We start from the raw sequence: 21,008 nt of genomic DNA, 5'->3' as shown, positions 1-21,008 counted from the left end.
AAAAACTTGATTCTCATTCTTCATAAGATACAATTCCTTAAATATCACCTCATGTATAGATTTGCAATTATCAAAAGTTTATGGGCATTTTTCTTCAGTTAAAGACAAAAAGTAACAAAATTGCCCGAAAGTAAAAACTACTGAACAACTTGGTGACGAGTAAAAGATGAACTTTTAATAATACTTGATACAATACGAGGGGTAGTTGTGTATTTAAATGAAAGCTAAGGACTATTAATGAAATTTATTCTTTCTTTAAAATAATAATATTGTCGTCTTCTTTGTTTCCCACTTTCCCCCTCTCTCTCACTAACATTACCTCCCCACACCACACCAGTCCACTTTCTCTCTCTCTCTCTCTACAATCTCTCTTTTCTCATTTCAACGTTAAACACTCTCTCCCTTCGCTTCTGAGTTTCACGGTACGAATCTGAACCGTTTTTGTATATAAAGTCTCAGTCTTTGCCATCGTTTTACTCTGCTTTTCGTAGTGGTTTTCCTCTGAGCTTTGTTTAGTTTTGTTTAATCACTTTCTTCTTTCTCTTCATGTTCCGTACAACGCAAGCAACCACAAGTTAAAGTTTTTTTTTTTTTTCTGAAACAAAGAGAAATTGGCTGATTCTGTTACTCCTCTGTATCTGCACTTCTCGTCACTCGTAAACTGACAATGTGGGTTTCGTTTAGGGTTTTGTAGGGTTTGTTCTGAATCCAAATCAGGTCGAGAAGTGAAGATAAGGAAGAAAGGCGTCGACTTGGTGAGACCCTCTTTGTTGTTATTACATTGCCTTGTTCGTTATGTGGAAGAAAGAACCAAAACTCAAGCCTTTCAAAACTAGGGTTTTTGGTTTCTTGTCTTCTCTGATTCGTTCTGTGGATAGATTCTATAACTTGGGTTTTGGTGGAAAGGTTAGATTTTGTGAACATGGGTTCAATAAAATAGTCTTGGCCTAACTTTTGTCTGGAAAGGTTAGACCCTCTTTAGAGCTTAGTTTGGTACGTAGCAGCTCTCTCTTATTGAATTAGATTCTAGGGTTTTGGTTGAAAGTTTTGATTTTGTGACATGGGTTTCATAGATAGTGTTGGTTTATAGAAGGTTTCTGAATCAGATGATGCTTTATCTCCCTTGAGAGTTGAGTTTCAATACGATTATAACTCTCTAGATTCTTTTGGTTTTGACTAGTGTTTGGTTGGGGTTTCGTTTTTCTCTTTGTGGCAGGTTGCTAGTTTAACTTTGGTTGTTCTTGTGTTGGGGTTTGGTTTTAACTAGTTTTTTGGTGCTTTTGATGGTTTCTTGTCTTCTCTGATTCGCCCTGTGCATAGATTCTATACTTGTTTTTGGTGGAAAGGTTTAGTGTTGGCCTAACTTTTGTCTCTGCCGTTTTAAACCCCTTTAGAGCTGAGTTCCGTAGTAGCAGGACGATTATAACTCTCTCTTATTGAATTAGATTCTAGGGTTTTGGTTTCTTTGTTTTGGTACATTGGTTTTGGTGGAAAAGGTTAGATTTTGTTACATGGGTTTCATAGATAGTATTGGCTTATAGAAGGTTTCTGAATCAGATGATGTTTTAGCTCCTTTAGAGTTGAGTTTCAATACGATTATAACTCTCTAGATTCTTTTGGTTTTGACTAGTTTTTGGTTTTTTTTTTTTGTGGCAGGTTGCTAGTTTTGTAAGCAATGAGTCCTGGTCAAGGCAAGCTGCCTTCAGATTCGATCAAAGTGGTCCCTGGAAGGAGTAAATTGCGGGTTGAATCTTCAAACCCGGTTGCTAGAGGGAATCCAGTACCTAGACCTTCAAAGGTGAAGTGTATCGCTCCAGAGGAAGTTATAAAACTACATTCTGGTGTCAGTAAAGTGCCTCTTCCTCCAGCTTCTGTGTCATCAAGACCTTATAAGCCTGCTCGTCGAGCTTTTGAATCACAAAGACCTAAGCCTACTCGTGCAGCTTTTGAATCACAAAGACGTGAGCCTGTTCGTCCATCTTTTGAATCATCAAGACCACCTAAGCCTTTTCCTGCAATTTTTGAATCACAAAGACCTAAGCCTGCTCTTGCTACTTTTGAAGCACCGAGACATGTCCCGGATCGTCCAATTTTTAAACCACCAAGACCTGTCCCACCTCGTCCCACTTATGAACCACCAAGACCTGTCCCTGCCCGTCCTGCACCAGGTTTGAGAAAAGAAATTGTGTGTGGTCTTCGAGCTGCTTCGAGTATGAATCCAACAACAGTGAGACAGAGAACCAATCCAACAAGTCTCTCTCAACCTAGGACGGTTGAGCTTCCTCCTAGTCCACGTGCTTTGCAGACTCGTTCAAGAGTGAAGCTTCCTCCTAGTCCACGTGCTTTTCAGATTCCTTCAAGAGTTCGACAACAAGATACTACTGATGCAACAATACATACAATACAAGGTGATACTTTTGTGCTTCTTCTCTTTTTTGAAAGCCAAACTTGTTTTCACTGGATGACAAAAAAAAATTGTGGGTTTTCTTGTTTTTTTTTTCTAGAGACAGTTGTGGAAGCTGGTGATAAAGCTAAAGATCATGGTCCCAAGGAGACAAGTCGATCAACATCTAAAGAAAGGATCTCAGAGCTACTTCTATACCGACCAGCTTTGCTCCCTACTTGGAAGTGAGTTACAAACTGTCTTTTGAACTACACATGTGTTTTGTTAGAATTGTCAGTGCAAGCCTTACCATTAACCATATGCTACATTGTTGAAAGTGAAGATATATAGGTGTAGAAGCTTGAACAAGATCTTAATAGGATCTATTATACCTTCACAAGTCACTAGCTTTGCTGTTATATTGATCAACTTGTTTCTTTCAACCAGGGGACGCATGGTGGATTCCACCACGCTTTTTCCTGAGTTTGACTGCCAGTTTTGGGCTAATCCACCATCCAACATCAGCAGGAAAGCACTGAGACTCTCAATGGCGATGCCTATATTTCTCGAGGTGGAGCTGGTTCCTACAGGCCGTATTCTGAATAATGTGTTGTTTGGTAGAATCCCAAAGCTATCAGATGTGGAATTATACTTTTTCTTAGATGAGAAGGAAACAGTAAGGTACTACTAAAAAAAAACATTTTCTACAATGGATAAGCTTCTTCTTCTTCTTGTTTTATACAACTCATTCTTACTTAGGTCTAAAGGGGAACGTGCTCATCTATTTGAGACCATGGCGTCTCGCAAGGCTATGATCAAAGCTAGTGTAAACGGCACAGAGTTGTTGATATTCTCCTCAACACTACTGGACAAGACCTCCCAGTGTATGTATTGTCTATTTTTGTACATAATCTTTCATTGGCCTCAAGAATAATAAACATATGTTTTTGTGTGTTTGCAGTTTTCATCAAGAAGCAGCATAAAACAGAAAACTATCTTTGGGGTTTCTTCCTCCATAACAAAAACTCACAAGCACATGTTCCAGGAACTTCTCATCACCTTGATGATGGCAATGTTGTTGACATGGACATAGACCCTGAAGACCAGAAGACTCTAGGGCTAACTCTCCAGCCAATTGCAGTATCACAAAGCACTTCCTCAAGTTTACCTCCTGGTTTTAGGATGATATGGACACCAACCTCCTCAAGGCCTTGTTGATCTTCAGGAGAAAGACCGTATTGGAGAGCTAGATAAACAAACATCTTCAGGTTTGAAGTATAGTCACGGTGAAGCAGCTAGCTAGCTTAGATAGAGAGGTACATATCTCGGTTTAGCAATTTGACCATTTAAGAGAAATTTTGACAGATCTTTTTGAGTGTTTGTTGGAACCACAGACTCTTCTTTTGTGAAGACAATATTAAAATGTTTGTAACCAAACTTTAAACAGAGATCTTAAAGAACATCATTGACTTTGCAGTTTGATATCACCAATTTTTTTAAAATTAATTTCTTAGGGTTCAATTGATCCGGTTCAACCGGCTAATTGGTTTTGGTAAAAGGTGACGTGTCAGACTGTTATTGGTTAACAAGCTAGGTTTCTCACTTTCCCTCCAAACAAAAAAAGAAAAACAAATTGAAAAATAAGTTTTAAGACATAAAGAAGCTTCAGACATGAGTAGACCCTTCAGCTTCTTCTCCCTCCGGTCTTGTCTTCTTTAAGACTCTGCAAAATACGACCATGGCCGGCGAATCAAGAAAGAGAAAGGTTGGTCTTTTATACGACGAGAGGATGTGCAAACACGACACACCTGACGGTGATGACCATCCCGAGTGTCCTAATCGCATCAAAGCTATCTGGGAGATGCTTCAGCGCACTGGTCTCGCTCAAAGGTTCCTACTTTTCTCTTCCTTCTCGTGCTGCTTTGCTGTTAGTTGTTTTGCTTATAAGAAAGTTTTTGCCTTTCTTCCTTGTAGATGTGTGGTTCTTGGTGGTAGCAAAGCGGAAGATAAGCATCTTCAACTGGTTCACACAAAGGAACATGTTAATTTAGTTAAGAGTTTAAGCACAAAGAAGAAAGATTCTCGGAGAAACAAGATTGCTTCGAAGTTGGATTCAATATATCTTAATGGAGGCTCATCAGAAGCGGCGTATCTTGCAGCTGGATCTGTTGTGGAGGTAATAGTAATACTAGATGCATATAAATGACTTGGAGGATAGTTAACACTTAACAGTATCTCCTTGCAACTTAACAGGTGGCAGAGAAAGTTGCAGAAGGAGAATTAGATTGTGGCTTTGCTATTGTTAGACCACCAGGGCACCATGCTGAGGCAGATGAAGCCATGGGGTTCTGTCTATTCAACAATGTTGCAGTTGCGGCTAGTTATTTACTAAACCAAAGAGTAAGCACTTGTATTGACTCTTGTAATGTTATTATTTCCTTTTAACATAGTTTTAAAGTTCTTTTGTATGGTGAGTGTGTTGCCAAGCTCTTTTTGCTTTTCTTGAATGCAGCCAGATCTAGGTGTCAAGAAAATTCTGATTGTTGATTGGGATGTTCATCACGGAAACGGTACACAGAAGATGTTCTGGAAAGATCCTCGTGTACTAGTGTTCTCTGTTCATAGGTATGTGTGTTTGTGGCCGTGTGTTTCAGCGCTGCTTGTAGCCAAATTTATACCTATTTTTCATGTGATGTTTATGCTTGGAACCTGACTGGAAATGCATTTGGGACTAGGCATGATGGTGGAAGCTTCTATCCAACGGGAGATGATGGAGATTATGACAAGGTTGGGGAAGGAGCAGGGGAAGGGTTTAACATAAACGTTCCATGGGAGCAAGGAAGAAGATGTGGAGATGAAGATTATATTGCTGTATGGGACCATATCTTGATTCCTGTGACCAAAGAGTTTAATCCTGATCTTATTTTTCTTTCAGCTGGATTTGATGCAGGTTATTTTTGAAGTATTGCATGAATATGTCATCTTAAGAGTTGTTTGTCTGTTTAACCTTTTAAACCTCCTCCTCTTAAAACAGCTATTGGTGATCCGCGTGGGGGTTGTTTTGTTACACCATATGGATATTCAGTTATGTTGAAGAAGGTTTGCGTTGTGTTTAGTGTACTGATTGGTTTGGCTTGGTTCTTTAGCCCTGAGCTTCTTCAATATGTTATCTCTCAGCTGATGGAGTTTGCACAAGGAAAGATTGTGATGGCATTAGAGGGAGGGTACAATCTTGGGTCAGTTGCAAAGTCTTCACTGGCGTGTGTCCAAGTTTTGCTTGAAGAGAAACAAATTCAAGATTCCTTTGAAGAATACCCATATGAGTCTACATGTCGTGTCATAGAAGCGGTATATCATCTTATTACTAGTTGGCACTAGTTTGACAAAGACTCATATGCTTCTTTGTGCGTTTTAGGTACGCAAGAGGCTATGCGCATACTGGCCTTCACTTGCAGATGAGTTACCGTGGGAGGCAAAAACTCCTAGTAGTCCAGTTAAGCACCTTTCTCTTTTTGTCCATTTTCTTCATTGTCTCCTTAACTTTGCTTCTGCACAAACTTCTTTATTCAAGACAAGCAGTAGTACTGTAGTAGTAGCGACGACGGAGAAGAAGTTCTAGAGAGCACTTTTATTCAGGAGGTAAGCTGCTTCCCTCTCTCAACTTCTTATCCTCAGAGTCTGATGTGAGTTTGTTTGTCCGCTGAGGCTAAGCTCACAATTCTCTCCATCCGTTATAAAAAGCAAGCCGAGAGCTTGCGTGCTTCCTTGGAGGTGGCCTTGGAAGAAAAGGCGGCGCTACAGACCAAGGTGGTTGAACTGCAAGGCGAGAAGTTGCGCCTTCAAGACAAATATGCAGCGGAGGCAAAGGAGGCCGCTGAGCAACTGACGCAAGTTTCCAGCGAACTGAGAGAGGCCAAGATCGACCTTGACTTTCAGCGTGAGCTTTTCAAGAAGGCTGGCGAGGAGAAGAAGTTGCTGGAGGGACGGGTCCTTAAGCTTGAAGCTGAACTGCAGCAGGAGGCTAGCGATAAGTTGCGTCTTCGAATCTCACGAGACAGATATGCAGCGGAGGTGAAGGAGGCCGCTGAGCATCTGGCCAAAGTTCGCAGCGAGCTGAGAGATGTCCAAATTGATCTTAACTTGCACCGCAAGCTTCCCAAGAAGGCCAAGAAAGTCATGTAGTCAAAGTTAGCGTGGAGTTTCATTGCCCTTTTTGTAAATCCAAACTATGGTTACTTCTTTTTGGAGGTTTAGTGTCTCAACTACAAGTCCACACTAAACCATTGTGGTTGTAGTAAAATATGTTTATCTCAGACTGTCATTGACTGAGACTTAAGATTGTTAGGTTTCTCTCACTTTTCCCTCCAGAGAAGATAAAAAAAATCAGATTTAGAAGATGAGCTTGAGATGTAAACAGATTGGAGAGAGAACAAAAAAGGATCTCCTGTTGTGTTGAAAGCTCAGAAGATGCTATTATTACTCATGGAAGAAGTAGAACTAAATCTATAAGATTAGGCCTCATTAGAGTCTGTTGTATACCTTAGGAAACAATCTCAATCTACAAAATTATTTTCAAGATTAGCAAAACAGATTGTTTCTAGATAAAGTGTTTCATTTATGAAAAAAAGCTATAGAATCCCTAAGACTGCCATCAAATAAATATGAATAAGACAAGTCTTGACAAACATTATTTGGTAGTTGCTTCAAGCTCTTTTGGCAACATCAGTGTCATCTGCAAACATGAAAGAAGCCGCTTGACCGACCAATCAGAGGTTTTGAAATAGATAGGAGGTAATTTACCTTTGGTAGAATTTTTAGAATCTTATTCATGTCCTCCTCAAAATTGTCTTCCAGAATCCTATCAGCTTCATCAATCACAAGGCACTGCAATTTAAAGGAGCATATGTAAAGATACATATCCATTAGAACCATATACTGCACAAAGTCAAGTGATCACATTTCAACTAATAGTACGACTACAAGCCAGGCTAAACATCAAATTATAAGCCACACATAATGTAGTATTCATTCTCTAGCTCTCTGACAAAGGCGGCAAGATGAATACAGCATAATCTGATGTATACAGTTCATCTATGGCTCTTTTACTTGTATTATACAGTTCATCTCTGACCTTTCAGTATCAGGACCAATCAGTGCTGGGATTTTTAACTTACCAAATCAGTGCTGGGATTTTTAACTTACCAAACCGAACCGAAAAGTTCAGTTTTCGGTTAGTTCAAAAGTTTGAATCTGTTTGGTAAAAAAAAAATCAGTTTTTCGGTTCGGTAATCGGTTACTTCGGTTTTCTATAAAAAAAAATCAAACAGTACAATTTTAACCAAAATTCTTAGTCGAAATAACTAAAATTTCAAACCGAAATAACCAAAATTAACCAAAATTTTCCGAATTCAATTCAATTTAAACCGAAAATTTAACCGAACTAATCACAAAACAATTTTTTTTAAGCTGAACCATTTTTTTTTTCAGTTTACTTCGGTGATTTTGACCGATCAGAACTAACCGAATTTCGAACTAACCAACCAGAACTAACCAAAGAAACCGAACCCGCAGGACCAATCAATCATATGGCCTTTTAAAAATAGTTATGGAGCCCAAAGTGTAAGATAGTAGGCCCATTATAGGCCCAATAAGGCTATCATAACACAAAACCCTTCGTCAGAAACAAACTCTCCTCTCTCGTTACAGTCACCGTCTCTCGGCCAACATTCGCGCGATATTTGAAGGTACAGAGAGAGAGAGAGGTAAAGGAAGCGACTTTCTTGGTGGGTAATTGCAAAAACAAAAAATGGAGGAAGAGAGCGAAGTGGTGAAGACGTTCGCAGAGCTCGGCGTTCGCGAGGAGCTCGTGAAAGCTTGCGAGAGGTTAGGATGGAACAACCCTTCAAAGATTCAAGCCGAAGCTCTTCCTTATGCTCTCGAAGGTAATAAAGTCTTTTTTTTTAATTTACATTTCAAAAAAAAAAAGCTTAAAACTTTATGTGTGTTGATGCAGGGAAGGATGTGATTGGACTTGCGCAAACCGGTTCAGGCAAAACCGGAGCCTTTGCTTTGCCTATATTGCAAGCGCTTCTTGAGTATGTTAATAACGCTGAGCCTAAGAAAGGGCGTAGACCTGATCCTGCTTTCTTCGCTTGTGTTTTGTCTCCAACTCGGTATGTTTTTTTTTTAATTTATTTCTTAAGTCATGGTCAGACAAGACCTGTTTCATGTATGTGTGCGTGTTGTCTCGAATCTTTGCAAATTAACTGACTTTGGTAGTTATTGAGTGTTGTTAGTATGTTATGTCTTCATTAATTGTGTTTCGTCTATTAGTATTATCGTTTTATTGTAGTCTCTTAACTGGGATTCTTAGCTTCTGGGGTTAGCTTCTTAGCTTTTCTTTATTTCTCTTAAAAATGAGATATAAGAGTCGTCTTTTAGCCTAAAAGTGTAAAAAAAAAAAAAATCAAATCATGAGTTAAGAACTCCGGCTAAAAGACTGGGGTTTAATGATGCCCGGCTAAGTATCACTTGATGTTTCTTTTTGTCATTCTTATTGGATTTGGTTGTTTCTGTTCCAGAGAGCTAGCAATCCAGATTGCTGAGCAGTTTGAAGCTCTAGGATCTGATATAAGTCTTAGGTGTGCTGTGGTAAGCTCATGGTTTTAACCATGTTTTACTTGTCTTGATGCTACAATTGGATTTTAAAATCTATTTTTTTTTGGCCAGCTTGTTGGAGGTATAGACAGGATGCAACAAACTATAGCTCTTGGGAAACGGCCTCATGTTATTGTATGTTTTAGTTTGTGAATTTATTTTAATGTTTCTTCTCCACTTTGAGTCTCTTATGTTTTGAGTGTCTGCACTTGATAGGTTGCAACACCTGGTCGTCTTTGGGATCATATGTCTGACACTAAAGGCTTTTCTCTGAAGACGTTGAAGTATCTGGTATTATACTTTGTTGTTCCTTTTAGTTTTGGTTCAATTTTATATTTACTTGACGTTATATTATTCTATCCAGGTTCTTGATGAAGCAGATAGACTGTTGAATGAAGATTTTGAGAAGTCTCTGAACCAGATTTTGGAAGAGATCCCTCGTGACCGTAAAACATATCTATTTTCAGCAACTATGACTAAAAAGGTAGGAACCTTGCTTCACAATGTTGTGGTTCTGATCTATCTAAGTGCATCTATTAACGTCTTGTTTTTGGCCGTGTAGGTTCGGAAACTTCAAAGAGCATGCTTAAGGAATCCTGTCAAGGTACAGAATCACTAAATCAACATCAAGTATTGTTCAAAGTACTTATGACAGTTTGTTATGTTTATTGCTTACCTTCAGATAGAAGCTGCCTCCAAATACTCCACAGTTGATACTCTTAAACAGCAGTATCGGTTTGTTGCTGCTAAATACAAGGTTGGTAGATAGATGGATATATATAGTACAACACACACACATAACATAAGAGAGTTTGATCTTCTTTGAATATTAATAAGCTTTCTGATGATTATTAACAGGATTGCTACCTTGTGTACATTCTCACTGAAATGCCTGACTCAACATCAATGATATTCACCAGAACTTGTGATGGTACTCGTTTCATGGCCTTGATGCTTCGGAGCCTTGGTTTCAGAGCCATTCCCATCAGTGGTCAAATGACTCAGGTTAATGGCTAAATCTTCTAAAGACATCTTGACACAGGTTTAACTTAATTCTCATTATTTTTTTAAAATATTATTCACAGTCAAAGAGACTAGGAGCATTGAATAAGTTCAAAGCAGGGGAATGCAACATCTTGGTTTGCACTGATGTGGCTAGTAGAGGGCTTGATATCCCATCTGTTGATATGGTTATCAACTATGACATCCCCACAAATTCAAAGGTTCTTGTTTCTCATGGCTGAATCAATGAATATTAAGAACACACATTCATCTTCCAATCTTTGTGTCATAGGATTACATTCATAGAGTGGGAAGAACCGCTCGTGCTGGACGTTCTGGTGTTGGGATATCACTTGTAAACCAGTATGAGCTGGAATGGTACTTACAAATTGAAAAACTCATAGGTAAGTTAAGAATCTGAGAGATACATTTTATATTTGTTTTCTCATGGGATAAAGATATTTGACTATGTTTCTGTATTCAGGCAAGAAACTACCAGAGTATCCAGCTGAGGAAGATGAAGTGTTGTCATTGTTGGAGAGAGTTTCAGAAGCTAAAAAACTATCTGCAATGGTATTTTTTTTACTTTTGCATAGTTCTACAATGTAAAAGTTTATGTATTGTTTTGCTTATTTGTGGCAATCTTTGTTGTAGAATATGAAAGAGTCAGGAGGTAGGAACAAGAGAAGAGGAGAAGATGATGAAGAGAGTGAGAGGTTCTTGGGAGGTGGTAACAAAGGAGGCAACAAGGGAGATAAGAAGTCTTCAAAGAAGTTCAAACGATAAACATGCCATCTTTGTATTGTTTTGTGATAAACTCACCAAAGTTTTGATACTAGTAATTTGTATTTTTTGTTTTGCTCTTCTTTTAAAGACTCAACTTATATGCTATTAAAAGTTTAGAAGCTCTGGTCTCTGTACTTAGTGGTGCATCTGCTGCATTTTGTTTTCTTCTATTTACAGAAACCCGGTTAACTGTTACTCTGAAATCACTTTAAACTAAACAAAACATTGCATCAAGAACACAACTATGTAGTGGATTTCTTATGAAAATGAATGTTTATGAAGAAAATTCTCACTTCTTAAGAGAAGAATCAAAAATATAGAAAAGCCAAAACGGTGCTAATATCAACTAAACTCAAGTAGTAAGGCAAAGAAAAATAGACTTAAAACTACTCTCTTATGGAGGCACTACTAAATGCAAAGTCAAGATGAAGCACCACCGCGAGGCCCGCCACGTCCTCCTCCTCCACCTCCTCTTCCACTGCCTCCTCCGTTTTGAGGAACTCTTTGGTAACCTTCTCCTCCACTCCGTGTGTTTGAGCTCTTTGGTCTACCAGAAAACTCACCTCTACCATAACCTCCTCTTCCTCCTCCACCACCACGTCCTCCTTTGAAACTTTCGTTTCTGAAACCTCCTCTTCCTCCAAAGTACCTTCCCCTACCACCACCTCCACTGTTGCCTGTTACAATACATTGAAACAATCTTTCCTTATACACAAAACTCTTTACTAAACCACAAGCTTCTTCTTGATGATGTCTCTCATGCTTTTGTTACCTCTGTTTGGTTTCTTCTCCTCTAAAACAACTTGCCGATCACCAATTGTAACCGGCGAGGCCTACGCAAGTACCAACAAAAAGAGTCAGTCAGACTCTCACGTCCAAGAAAGATACAAGAAGATGCTATGGTTTTACCTCAAGTGCACTCTGCTTGCCGCTAGATGTTTCAAACTCCACAAAACCAAAACAGAAACCTTGCTGCTAAAGAATCACAAAACAACGTGTAAAGAAACCACTAAGCAAGTTGTTTTGGAGATGACAATGTAACAAACCTTATTGCTTCTGATTTGAATCCCTTCATGCTTGATACCACCAAAGCTCTTGAACACCTCTTCAAGTTGTGTTGGTGTAGTGTCAAAAGGTAAGTTTCGGACATAAATCGAATGACCATCATCTGTAAATAACAAGCAGACACAAAAAAAAAAAATCAATAACCAAAGTGACTTCATGTGCATACTCAAACAGTAAGATGAAAAGAATGTTCTGACCTTCCACATCAACATTGCTACTGTTTGGAACATTCTCTACACCTGAAGCCTCGGTTACTGCAGGAGGAGTAGCAGTTGGTCTCTGATTAGTACTAACCGGAGCTGGTCTTGGCTTGTTCCGAGCAACAACACGTGCTGGTGCTGGACTGCTATTCATCAGTTTGAGCTGTTGAAATCACACAAAGCCTTGTAACGTTTACTGTAAAAAAACAAAAAAAATTCTAAAAATCGGTCTAGACGTTTGAAAAATCGGTTTAGGCTCCCGCCTAATCAATAATCCTTTATAAATCACCTAATTACCGCCTAACAATTTTTTGAATATTACTAAAAAAACATATATGAAGCAGTTAAGACTCACAATAGAAGCATATGAATGCTTAGGAGGATCTCCTTGAGGCACTGATGGAACTTCGCTGTGACTTAATTGAGGTGGAGGCTGAATAGGCTCAGCGTCAACAACAACTCCTTCATCTTTCTCACAAGGATCATACACCTCCGCCACATTGTCAACATCTTCCTCAACAGAAGCAACTGGCTCAGGCTCCACCTCAGCCTCATGACTAACAACAACACGTTCTGACAAGAAGTAAGGAGATATTAATATCTTAACCAAAGCTAAGAAATGGCTATGCAGATTATTCGGGCATAGACATTAACAAATTATTAATTTATTTTATAAATATTGTATATGGTATTTTAGTTTTGTGAGTGTAACTATAAAATTATTTCGACGAATTATAAAACTAGATATACAACAAATTTGTGGATTTGTACTAATTTTATTGCTTAATGTAACATATTTAGACGAATTTAAATCAATTTAAACCAATTTTAACTGAATTTAACCGATTTAAAACGTTTTTAACTAATTTGAATTTTATAAAATTCATAAAAATCGTTTCGGTTAGGATCGGTCCTAACCGAAAATACAAGTGCTATATGGTAGGAGACACAGGCCGTGGATGTTTCATCGTACCTGGCTCCACAGGTGCCTGAACATCCCTGGTGGTTCCACTGTGTGCTGTCACATCTTTCTCCTCAAGGAATCTAAACACATCGTTCAAGACAAAGTAACCCTTGTCTTGTGGAGCCAAGAAAAAAGTCTGACTAAACCTCTTCCTCACGTTATCACTCCCGGTTAAGCATCCAGTCACCAAGACAATAACGCCTCTCTCATAAGACTCCTGAGCATCAGCAGTTTCTATCTCGGCCGTGTAGTCTTCATACTTCAACGACATAATCTTCTCGTTGATCGCCTGAGAACCAACAAGTTAATCTACCAAAGTTGAAGAATTTAATAGAGTTTTAAGAGCCTAAAAATCTCACTTGCATAGTTGTGACAGTGGTTACAGAACCGGTAACATCTGGTCTGGTTAACAAGCTAGAATCTTGATAGAACCGGTGAACTAAACCGGGAGATTGGTGGAGGATGTGATAGTACTGCTCCACAAAGGCACGTCCAACAACCTCAGCACCAGGGGAAGTGCTAGCTTCCTGATGTGCCATCTATATATAGACACAGTAACAGTATTATTATTATTATTATCAAAAGTTAACAAAAATGTGTATAATGTATAGTGTATCATTTGATCCTAATAGAAAGTCAACGATCTAAATAGAAAGTCTTGAGATTTTTAAATGAATAGAGAAGAAAAGTAAATGGAAGAATGAGTCAAGATCAAGAGAGATTAAGGTTTTGACCAAATCTACAAAGATTAACAATGGAAGAGATCGAAAGAGGAAGTGTAGTGTTGTACTTACCGTGATCTGAGAGATGGAGAGAGAGAGAGAGATCTGTTGCAGAAGCTACGAAACAGAGGAAGGATCGAGCGAGACAGCGACAGAGAAAGAGTGAGCGTGTGAGAAGGAACAAAACTTAGTACGGAGTTTTTAGTTCAGCTTCAGTTAACTTCGGTTCGGTTCGGCCCATTGGGCTTGTCTGTAATCTCTTTTATAGTTATATTCTTTTTTCAAAAGTCCATTATGGGCCTTGGGTTAAGTTTCTAGTGTTCTTGCAATGAGTTTTTCCATGGATATATAATATTTTGTCTATGTGTGTGACTTTCACCGGAGATTTCAGCTTAGGTGATTTGTGCCCACAAGCTTAGCCTATCATTGGATCAGGTTTTGTGATGCCAATTACCTAGTTTAGTTTACTTGATGAACTAGCTTATAATCAACATTGTCGTCTCAAATTGTTTATAGACCTTCTTTCAAAAAAATATTAATGATTTATTTAAAGATGATGATATAGTTTTAGAAGCTAGTAATTATATGTCTAACTTCTTTTTTGAAATTATGTCTTAAATTTATAAATATAATTAAATGTTCATTTTATCTTCTTTGGAGTGATTAATATTTTTTAGCATACAATTTGTTTCCGTGAGAAATGAAAGCTTGTGTTTAATTTTTTTTTTCCAATAGGTTGCTGAATTATCTTCTCAGGTCAATCAAGAAACATACAGTGATGACAATCACTTTTCTTCTGTTTTTTTTTTTTTTTGTGAATACCATGACATGAGAGGTACGGACCGAAGTCCATAATCCTTTAGATCCGAAACTACATGTACACAGTAGTTAGAATCGTCTCCAGTTGAGTTAATGACCTCCGATCATCTTTTCTTCTGTTTTTGTCCATAAAAAATTAAAATATTTTATTGTCCATCTAGCTTTCCGAGTGTTTTCATATCATCTGTTTGAAAATAATTGAAATGAATTACTAGATTTTATTCAATTTATCTTTGTTTGCATTAAAAACAATAACTATAACTTATTCAACCAATAAAAATCAGACCACAGAATAATGATGTCTACAAATAACATTTAATTTGTGTATAAAAACTTGAAAACATCACTTAAACTGAAAAATTTACTAAAACAACACTTAAAGATTTAAAGTGAAACGGAAATAGTATAAATAAGATTATTGAAAAGAATCATGTTAATCAAATTTTTCTTACCTTGTGGGTCCTTTACAACCCATATCCATAAAAGCATATCCTTGTCTTGACATGTAACTATAAACCGCGATTTTCATATTACTGTTTATCTCCCCAGTATGAAGATGCATGTATAGAGTGGTTTTGGTAATGTAACAGTAAAGCACAGAGAGAAAACGGATAGTTACACTAGTGTTCTCATGTGCAGCATACTCTGGAGGCACCTTTACTGCATCAATAATACAAAAAGGAAGAGCAGTTATGTATGTATGTCATCATGTCAGCATCAGCATCATCAAGTATATACATATATGTATATATGGGTATGTTATTTAAGTAGTTAACTAACCCAATTAACTTTTTGGTGGTTTTACTCCTTTTGGTCTTGTCTCTTACAAGGACATGTCGTTGTCTGTCTCAGCATGAGCCTTCTGCATTTACTGACGTTCGGACCCGACAACGACGGCTCAGAACCAAAAAAATATTTTCTAATTCGCTACCCTAAAATGTATTTTATTCATATGTAAGGTTATCAGTTATCACTAATTAAGTCATATAATTTAGTGATATATACACATATATCACTAATGGTGTCTAAAGGTAAACATATACTATAAGTTCATTAGTTTCCAACATTGTGGTTCCGAATGGTTATTGGATGATTGAAACACTGTAATTTCTTCTTTCAGCGTCATTCAGTTGGGTTAGTATGGTCAATGAGTTGTGTCAGTAATTTCAAAATGATAAAATAATGAACTGAAATAGTATATTTTAGTCAATCATATCTAGATCATCAACCATAATAAATATAAAAAATTTGTTTGCGCAACAATCATGTTGAAACAAGCTACAAAGATAACTATTAGATCGTTGGCACTAACCAGCCATGACAAAGTTTAATTTCTAGAAAACCAATTAATCTTTAAAAAAAGAACACAAATTCATATTTCTAGATTGGTGGCAATATACGGTTAATTAGTAACATTCTTTGTTCAGCCACCATCATTTTCACATTCTACGCAGTACGCATGGGACAACAATTAATCGACATTTTCTTCTCCGACATCTCCAACAATTGTTTTTTTTCTTACAATTCCTTAATATATATTCAATTTGAATTCAGCGGTAAGATAGAAATTCCAAAAAGGAAAGTATGTTGAAAAAGTACAGGCATGCATGTAAGCATTCTTAAAGGGGCGTAACTGGTAAGTGATAACATATAGAGTGACTTAGGGTTTCTAGTGCCTAGCTAGCTATACTTATCTTGAGAAATTAATTATAGCAAAGGAAAACAACCTGGTTAACTAAAAATGCACATGGAGAACTTATTTGAGCAGGCTGAATTTTTTAAATTTTGCAGAGCTTTGACATGATTCAGCCAAATATAGTACCAAACATGTATATTTATTTATATGCTTGAATACAAAAAAATATGTACGTAAAACGTATATGCATGTTCACAAGATCCTATGCTCGGAAAGTCGGAGCAAATTTTGTTGCAATGAATTTTGATTAAAATTATGAATATACAAAATTATTGATGCAATTCTGGATTTTAAACTATATATGTCAATATATATATAACACAAATAATTTTCATTTGTAACAACCATTGGGTCAATTATAGAAGACTTTGTATAAGATACAAAGAGGAAAGAAAAATGGTGTGATTGTAGGAAAAATCTCACTGGCAAAGACACATAGAAGAGAAAAGTGGGACACAAATCTCTTTGTGAGAATTTAAGCATTAGATGCTTTAAAGAAAAACCTACACTCTTTGGTCCATTCTCTATCTCAAAGAGAGACCCTTACTAGAAATAAAAGCATTCTCAAATCTTAACAATTTGGAATTAACAAAGTCTACATTTCTTCATCACTAAATTCAGTTGGGATTCCAACAAGTTGATTATTTAATAATATAATTCAACAATTTATATCATAAACTTTTCATGTTTTTTTAGAACTTAAACTTTATTTTACCCTTCTTCAGCTTCCTTTTTAAAATAATTTTGTGTTTAGCCGACCTCTTGTTACTATTTATTGCTATTATTCAACCGCATATGTATTTTCTTAAATGTTTTTAAATGTTTAGACATTTGCAATGGTTTTAACCGTTTGCTTTTCTCTTAAATCATAATCATCACTTTAACCATATATCGAAATTGTTGTTATTTACCAATCAAAACAAAAGATTAATATTATATAATATTCACGACAGTGATTACAAACATGGTAAGAAAATTAAATACAATTAGAGTGAACCCACGATGGTTACTGAAAAACAAATACTAAATATTATAGAATTTATGGTAAATTTCCCTATATAAAATTCTTATGTGACTCTGAGTGTTAGACGAAACATGCACATCCCCATCAGAGTATCAATACGCTACACAAATTGCGCCTCTTTTGTCCTTGTGTATAAATTCCTTTCATACCAAAATAAAACCCTAGAGATTGGAATATAATAATAAAAAAATATATCTAAATTCATTTGTCATTTAACTTCATCAATCATTATAATATAAATTCGAGTTACCAAAAAGAAATACTCTGCCTTCTTATCTCTTCTTTCTTCTTCTTCCTTCTCTATCAAACTAGATCTTCAACTAGGAAGTCAAGCTTACCAGTCTTTGATCCATGTAAGAACATGTGACATGGAATTGCTTGAATTTCAAATAAATGTCCAAACTTTCATTTCTTAGATATCAATCACAGCTAATTTGCTTTGTTTCCATGTGATTTTTTCTCCTAAACATTTGAAGAAAGAAAAATTCCATTACTTTACCTCAATTTTATTCCATTATTAGAAGCTATAAGAACTATTTATTTTCTTTTGGCTGATATATTAGTTAACTTTTTTCCTCTTCTCTTGTTTTCAGATCTGTTCTTCACATAAACCAACTAATTGAGTGAATTAATAGAGATGAGAGCAAGATACTGCGAAGAAGATGAGATTCAAGCAAATCAAGAAAGAGATCATAATCATCAATTAAATTTAAACAGCATGTTCCAGCCGCAGAATCAGCCAAGTTCAGTACCAACATCGAGGCAATGGACCTCAGCTTTTAGGAATCCAAGAATCGTACGAGTTTCAAGAACTTTTGGTGGCAAAGACAGACACAGCAAAGTCTGCACAGTCCGTGGCCTTAGAGACCGGAGGATAAGGTTGTCCGTACCAACAGCGATTCAGGTTTACGACCTTCAAGATAGATTAGGGCTGAGTCAGCCAAGCAAAGTCATTGATTGGTTGCTGGAAGCAGCAAAATATGACGTAGACGAGCTCCCTCCTTTACAATTCCCACAAGGGTTTAACCAAATGTATCCAAGTCTCATCTTCGGAGAATCATCATCAACCTCAGCAGCATCAGCATTTCCAGGTATAATATTTTTTTTTTTTTAAGTTTCTGGTATGTAAAATATAATTTCTTGGACCCGAAATCACAAAATGTAATATTATTTTCGTCTCGGTGGTTACAATCATGTGACCTCTAAGTCCTAGGTGATTTTCGAGTTGAACTAACGAGACTTAGTTTACAGGTACCAATTTAGGTTTCTTGGAAAGTTGGGATCTCGGGGGCTCTTCTTCAAGAACAAGAACAAGAATTGCTGATACTACAACAACACCGCGAGAGAGTTTTGATCTAGATAAAGGGAAATGGATCAAACAAGATGAGAATAGTAATCATCAAGATCATGGTTTCGACACTAGCCATCAAAATTTCTCTCTGACCAATCCTTACAACAACAGCAATGCTTCCTCTTACTACAACCTCGGACATCTTCAAAACTCGCTAGACCAATCCGGTAATAACGTTACTGTCGCAATACCTAATGTTCCTTATAATAATAATCTCAATTTGCCTCCTCCTCCGACAATGAGCTCTCTATTTCCGATGTATCCTTCGTTCCTCGGAGCTTCTCATCATGTCGTTGATGGAGCTGGGAATCTACAGCTCTTTAGCTCCAATGCTAATCGCAACAACAGATGATGATGGGTAACTCAACTTTGATTAGACCGTTTCATCATTAGGTGAGCTTTAATCATAATATACGGATCGTCATAGTATTGACAATGATCCAGACTCGTGAAACATTCATAAGATGTACTATACATACATATGTTATATGCATACGTATTCTTATATACTATAGTATTAAATATATTTTCTTATTGTTGGATTGTTTTACTTTTATATAAATTCCCCTTGAATGTATCTCAATTCGTACAAGTTTTCTTTATGTTTCACTCTGTCTCATTCAACAAACATGAGAAGCAACAATAGTACTAGTATACATCTTCCAAATTAGGCATGACAATGTTTTTTTTTTGATAAGTGGCATGACAATGTTACTAAAACATGAGTGCATAATATAACTATTGGAATGTAGTTAGCACATACAAAATTTGCTATTTAGGTAAGAAATTTCTGAACATATTGCTACAAATCGTGCGCTATAATGCTAAATATTCATGTAATGGCATTATTTAGGAAACTATGCTGTGCACAATTCAAATGGAAGAAACTGATGGGGTCGTTGCTTGTCATGTATCAGGAAAAAACACCAATAATTTTCCAATAATTGTATGTCCACCATCATTCAGTTTATTTACAACTACGTATATTTGTACCGGCAGACTACGAATGTATCAATAAACTATGGACATGCATATTCTACTAATAGATACAAAATTATAAGTATAGATAGGTTACTGTTCACAATGTTTAGGCGTACGGCAATATATAATGCATGCCAAGCCCTAGCCTCGTGTGTAAATATGCGTCAAAGCGTTATTTCACTGAATAATCTATGATATATAATATTGACACATATGATATGAGTCGAACCTCCTTATAGCGTCATAATACCACCAATCAGACAAATAAACAACTACTATGTAAAGGAAAAGGAGAAGTAGATGATGGTGAGTATTGGGATTGGAGGAGTCAGAGAAGGAAAGTGAAAGAAGAGAAGCAGTTAAGACAGCAACTGAGTTGCAGTCAAGCACTGATCCCTATCTTCCAATTTTAGTTCTATCTCTCTCTCTCTAAGTTGTAGGGCCATTAATCCCCAGTGGTAAATTATTGGTTTTGAAAACATAACTTATTTTCTTTTTGGGTGGTCCTTTTGGATCTTTTTTTATAAATCATGTGTTTAGATATATATGGCCACACACTTGTCAAGAGAATTCAAAGATCTGCCATTAATTATATTTTTATTTCTTCTTCTTTCATCCAAGATTCTGAATCACATATCGGTTGAAAAACTCAAAAACTAGCCGTCTAATACTTAAAGGGTATTACTGCGCTTGTTCTTAGAGATTAGTAATTCATCAACCTACATGTATATCTCAAGATTTCATGTATACGTTGCTCAAGAGAATATATACGTTTTAAAAAAAAATTGTGGTAAGATATAATTTATCTATGTTCAAAAAAAGATATGATTTATCTTAAATGGGGTATTTAATATATGGTCCATATGATTATAGACTTCATTTTCATCACCAGCATGCTTCAAAATTAAGAGAGGGAGGAAAAAAACAGGTCCACTTTATTTCATTTTCACATAATTCACTCGGTTAGGCATGCACTTCCTTTTGTTTACTCCTTTTTCTTTTCAATTCTTTTCTTGCAGAGGCTATTATCTATGGTACTTTTGTTTCCTATTTTACGTAGGCCACGAAAAAGCATATCTGATATATCTTTCCAAAGAAACCTCATAGATTTTATACCATTTTATTTTTAATTAGTATAAAGGAATATAAAAACTCGATATGGAGATCCATCCGAACCTCCTCACACTTTGAATGGCATGAATATTTTCTTACACTTTTTCTAACTAGAACTCATTAATTGGAGTTGTGTGATTTTCATAGTCTACAAGTTTATGTTGTAGTTTAATTAATGTAGAGGCAGTCTACTAATAACATCAGCTTGCCATTGGCTATAAACGTTAAATAATTTATGCATCATC

The 21,008-nt window shown here is 36.6% G+C and overlaps 5 protein-coding genes across 7 annotated transcripts; 4 read left to right on the top strand and 1 right to left on the bottom strand.

Moving 5' to 3' along the window:
* The first annotated feature begins 305 nt into the window (after positions 1-305).
* Positions 306-3,826, top strand: LOC106353890 (titin). The gene is made up of 7 exons (XM_013793713.3): positions 306-422; positions 685-755; positions 1,657-2,408; positions 2,505-2,628; positions 2,831-3,064; positions 3,143-3,267; positions 3,345-3,826. Exons 3-7 carry the CDS (start codon positions 1,676-1,678, stop codon positions 3,599-3,601), a joined length of 1,473 nt encoding a protein of 490 aa, XP_013649167.3. The 5' UTR covers positions 306-422; positions 685-755; positions 1,657-1,675; the 3' UTR covers positions 3,602-3,826.
* Positions 3,827-4,074: 248 nt separating this feature from the next.
* Positions 4,075-6,822, top strand: LOC106353896 (histone deacetylase 5). The gene is made up of 9 exons (XM_022709454.2): positions 4,075-4,273; positions 4,358-4,559; positions 4,637-4,783; positions 4,896-5,008; positions 5,119-5,333; positions 5,418-5,482; positions 5,561-5,731; positions 5,799-6,022; positions 6,125-6,822. Exons 1-8 carry the CDS (start codon positions 4,122-4,124, stop codon positions 6,000-6,002), a joined length of 1,269 nt encoding a protein of 422 aa, XP_022565175.1. The 5' UTR covers positions 4,075-4,121; the 3' UTR covers positions 6,003-6,022; positions 6,125-6,822.
* Positions 6,823-8,075: 1,253 nt separating this feature from the next.
* Positions 8,076-10,956, top strand: LOC106445174 (DEAD-box ATP-dependent RNA helicase 10). Its single transcript, XM_013886722.3, has 13 exons — positions 8,076-8,325; positions 8,397-8,556; positions 8,965-9,034; positions 9,113-9,175; positions 9,257-9,331; positions 9,405-9,524; positions 9,603-9,644; positions 9,723-9,797; positions 9,899-10,045; positions 10,126-10,263; positions 10,335-10,446; positions 10,527-10,615; positions 10,697-10,956. Exons 1-13 carry the CDS (start codon positions 8,190-8,192, stop codon positions 10,826-10,828), a joined length of 1,359 nt encoding a protein of 452 aa, XP_013742176.1. The 5' UTR covers positions 8,076-8,189; the 3' UTR covers positions 10,829-10,956.
* A 107-nt stretch (positions 10,957-11,063) lies between these two features.
* Positions 11,064-14,009, bottom strand: LOC106445272 (nuclear transport factor 2). 2 transcript variants are annotated; one of them, XM_013886823.3, is made up of 9 exons: positions 13,852-14,009; positions 13,417-13,596; positions 13,067-13,346; positions 12,449-12,666; positions 12,091-12,256; positions 11,875-11,996; positions 11,738-11,803; positions 11,601-11,661; positions 11,064-11,505 (listed from the first exon to the last, which is right to left on the bottom strand). In XM_013886823.3, the coding sequence occupies exons 2-9, from the start codon at positions 13,594-13,596 to the stop codon at positions 11,249-11,251; spliced, it is 1,350 nt and encodes a 449-aa protein (XP_013742277.2). In that variant the 5' UTR covers positions 13,852-14,009; the 3' UTR covers positions 11,064-11,248. The 2 variants fall into 2 exon arrangements, with proteins under 2 accessions (XP_013742277.2, XP_013742352.2); XM_013886898.3 differs by having other exon boundaries at positions 11,738-11,800; positions 13,852-14,008.
* Positions 14,010-17,517: 3,508 nt separating this feature from the next.
* LOC106369973 (transcription factor TCP5-like) lies at positions 17,518-19,708 on the top strand. 2 transcript variants are annotated; one of them, XM_013810069.3, is made up of 4 exons: positions 17,518-17,671; positions 17,912-18,409; positions 18,570-19,062; positions 19,523-19,708. In XM_013810069.3, the coding sequence occupies exons 2-3, from the start codon at positions 17,956-17,958 to the stop codon at positions 19,019-19,021; spliced, it is 906 nt and encodes a 301-aa protein (XP_013665523.1). In that variant the 5' UTR covers positions 17,518-17,671; positions 17,912-17,955; the 3' UTR covers positions 19,022-19,062; positions 19,523-19,708. The 2 variants fall into 2 exon arrangements, with proteins under 2 accessions (XP_013665523.1, XP_013665514.1); XM_013810060.3 differs by lacking the exon at positions 19,523-19,708 and having other exon boundaries at positions 18,570-19,246.
* The last annotated feature ends 1,300 nt before the right edge of the window (positions 19,709-21,008 follow it).

The sequence above is a fragment of the Brassica napus genome, chromosome A2, assembly GCF_020379485.1.
Source record: "Brassica napus cultivar Da-Ae chromosome A2, Da-Ae, whole genome shotgun sequence".
Taxonomy (NCBI): Eukaryota; Viridiplantae; Streptophyta; class Magnoliopsida; order Brassicales; family Brassicaceae; genus Brassica; species Brassica napus.
Note: the sequence above shows the minus strand (reverse complement) of the source record. Positions and strands in the feature narration are given on the sequence as shown.

Coding starts and splice junctions, on each gene's coding strand:
- LOC106353890 (XM_013793713.3), top strand. CDS start 1,676: ATGAGTCCTGGTCAAGGCAAGCTGCCTTCAGATTCGATCAAAGTGGTC. Junction 2,629..2,830: donor GCTTTGCTCCCTACTTGGAA/GTGAGTTACAAA, acceptor TCTTTCAACCAG/GGGACGCATGGTGGATTCCA. Junction 3,065..3,142: donor GATGAGAAGGAAACAGTAAG/GTACTACTAAAA, acceptor ATTCTTACTTAG/GTCTAAAGGGGAACGTGCTC.
- LOC106353896 (XM_022709454.2), top strand. CDS start 4,122: ATGGCCGGCGAATCAAGAAAGAGAAAGGTTGGTCTTTTATACGACGAG. Junction 5,334..5,417: donor TTCAGCTGGATTTGATGCAG/GTTATTTTTGAA, acceptor CTCTTAAAACAG/CTATTGGTGATCCGCGTGGG. Junction 5,483..5,560: donor ATTCAGTTATGTTGAAGAAG/GTTTGCGTTGTG, acceptor GTTATCTCTCAG/CTGATGGAGTTTGCACAAGG.
- LOC106445174 (XM_013886722.3), top strand. CDS start 8,190: ATGGAGGAAGAGAGCGAAGTGGTGAAGACGTTCGCAGAGCTCGGCGTT. Junction 8,557..8,964: donor TGTGTTTTGTCTCCAACTCG/GTATGTTTTTTT, acceptor TTTCTGTTCCAG/AGAGCTAGCAATCCAGATTG. Junction 10,447..10,526: donor ACAAATTGAAAAACTCATAG/GTAAGTTAAGAA, acceptor TTCTGTATTCAG/GCAAGAAACTACCAGAGTAT.
- LOC106445272 (XM_013886823.3), bottom strand. CDS start 13,596: ATGGCACATCAGGAAGCTAGCACTTCCCCTGGTGCTGAGGTTGTTGGA. Junction 13,347..13,416: donor CCACTGTCACAACTATGCAA/GTGAGATTTTTA, acceptor GTTGGTTCTCAG/GCGATCAACGAGAAGATTAT. Junction 11,997..12,090: donor TAGCAATGTTGATGTGGAAG/GTCAGAACATTC, acceptor TGTTATTTACAG/ATGATGGTCATTCGATTTAT.
- LOC106369973 (XM_013810069.3), top strand. CDS start 17,956: ATGAGAGCAAGATACTGCGAAGAAGATGAGATTCAAGCAAATCAAGAA. Junction 18,410..18,569: donor AGCAGCATCAGCATTTCCAG/GTATAATATTTT, acceptor CTTAGTTTACAG/GTACCAATTTAGGTTTCTTG.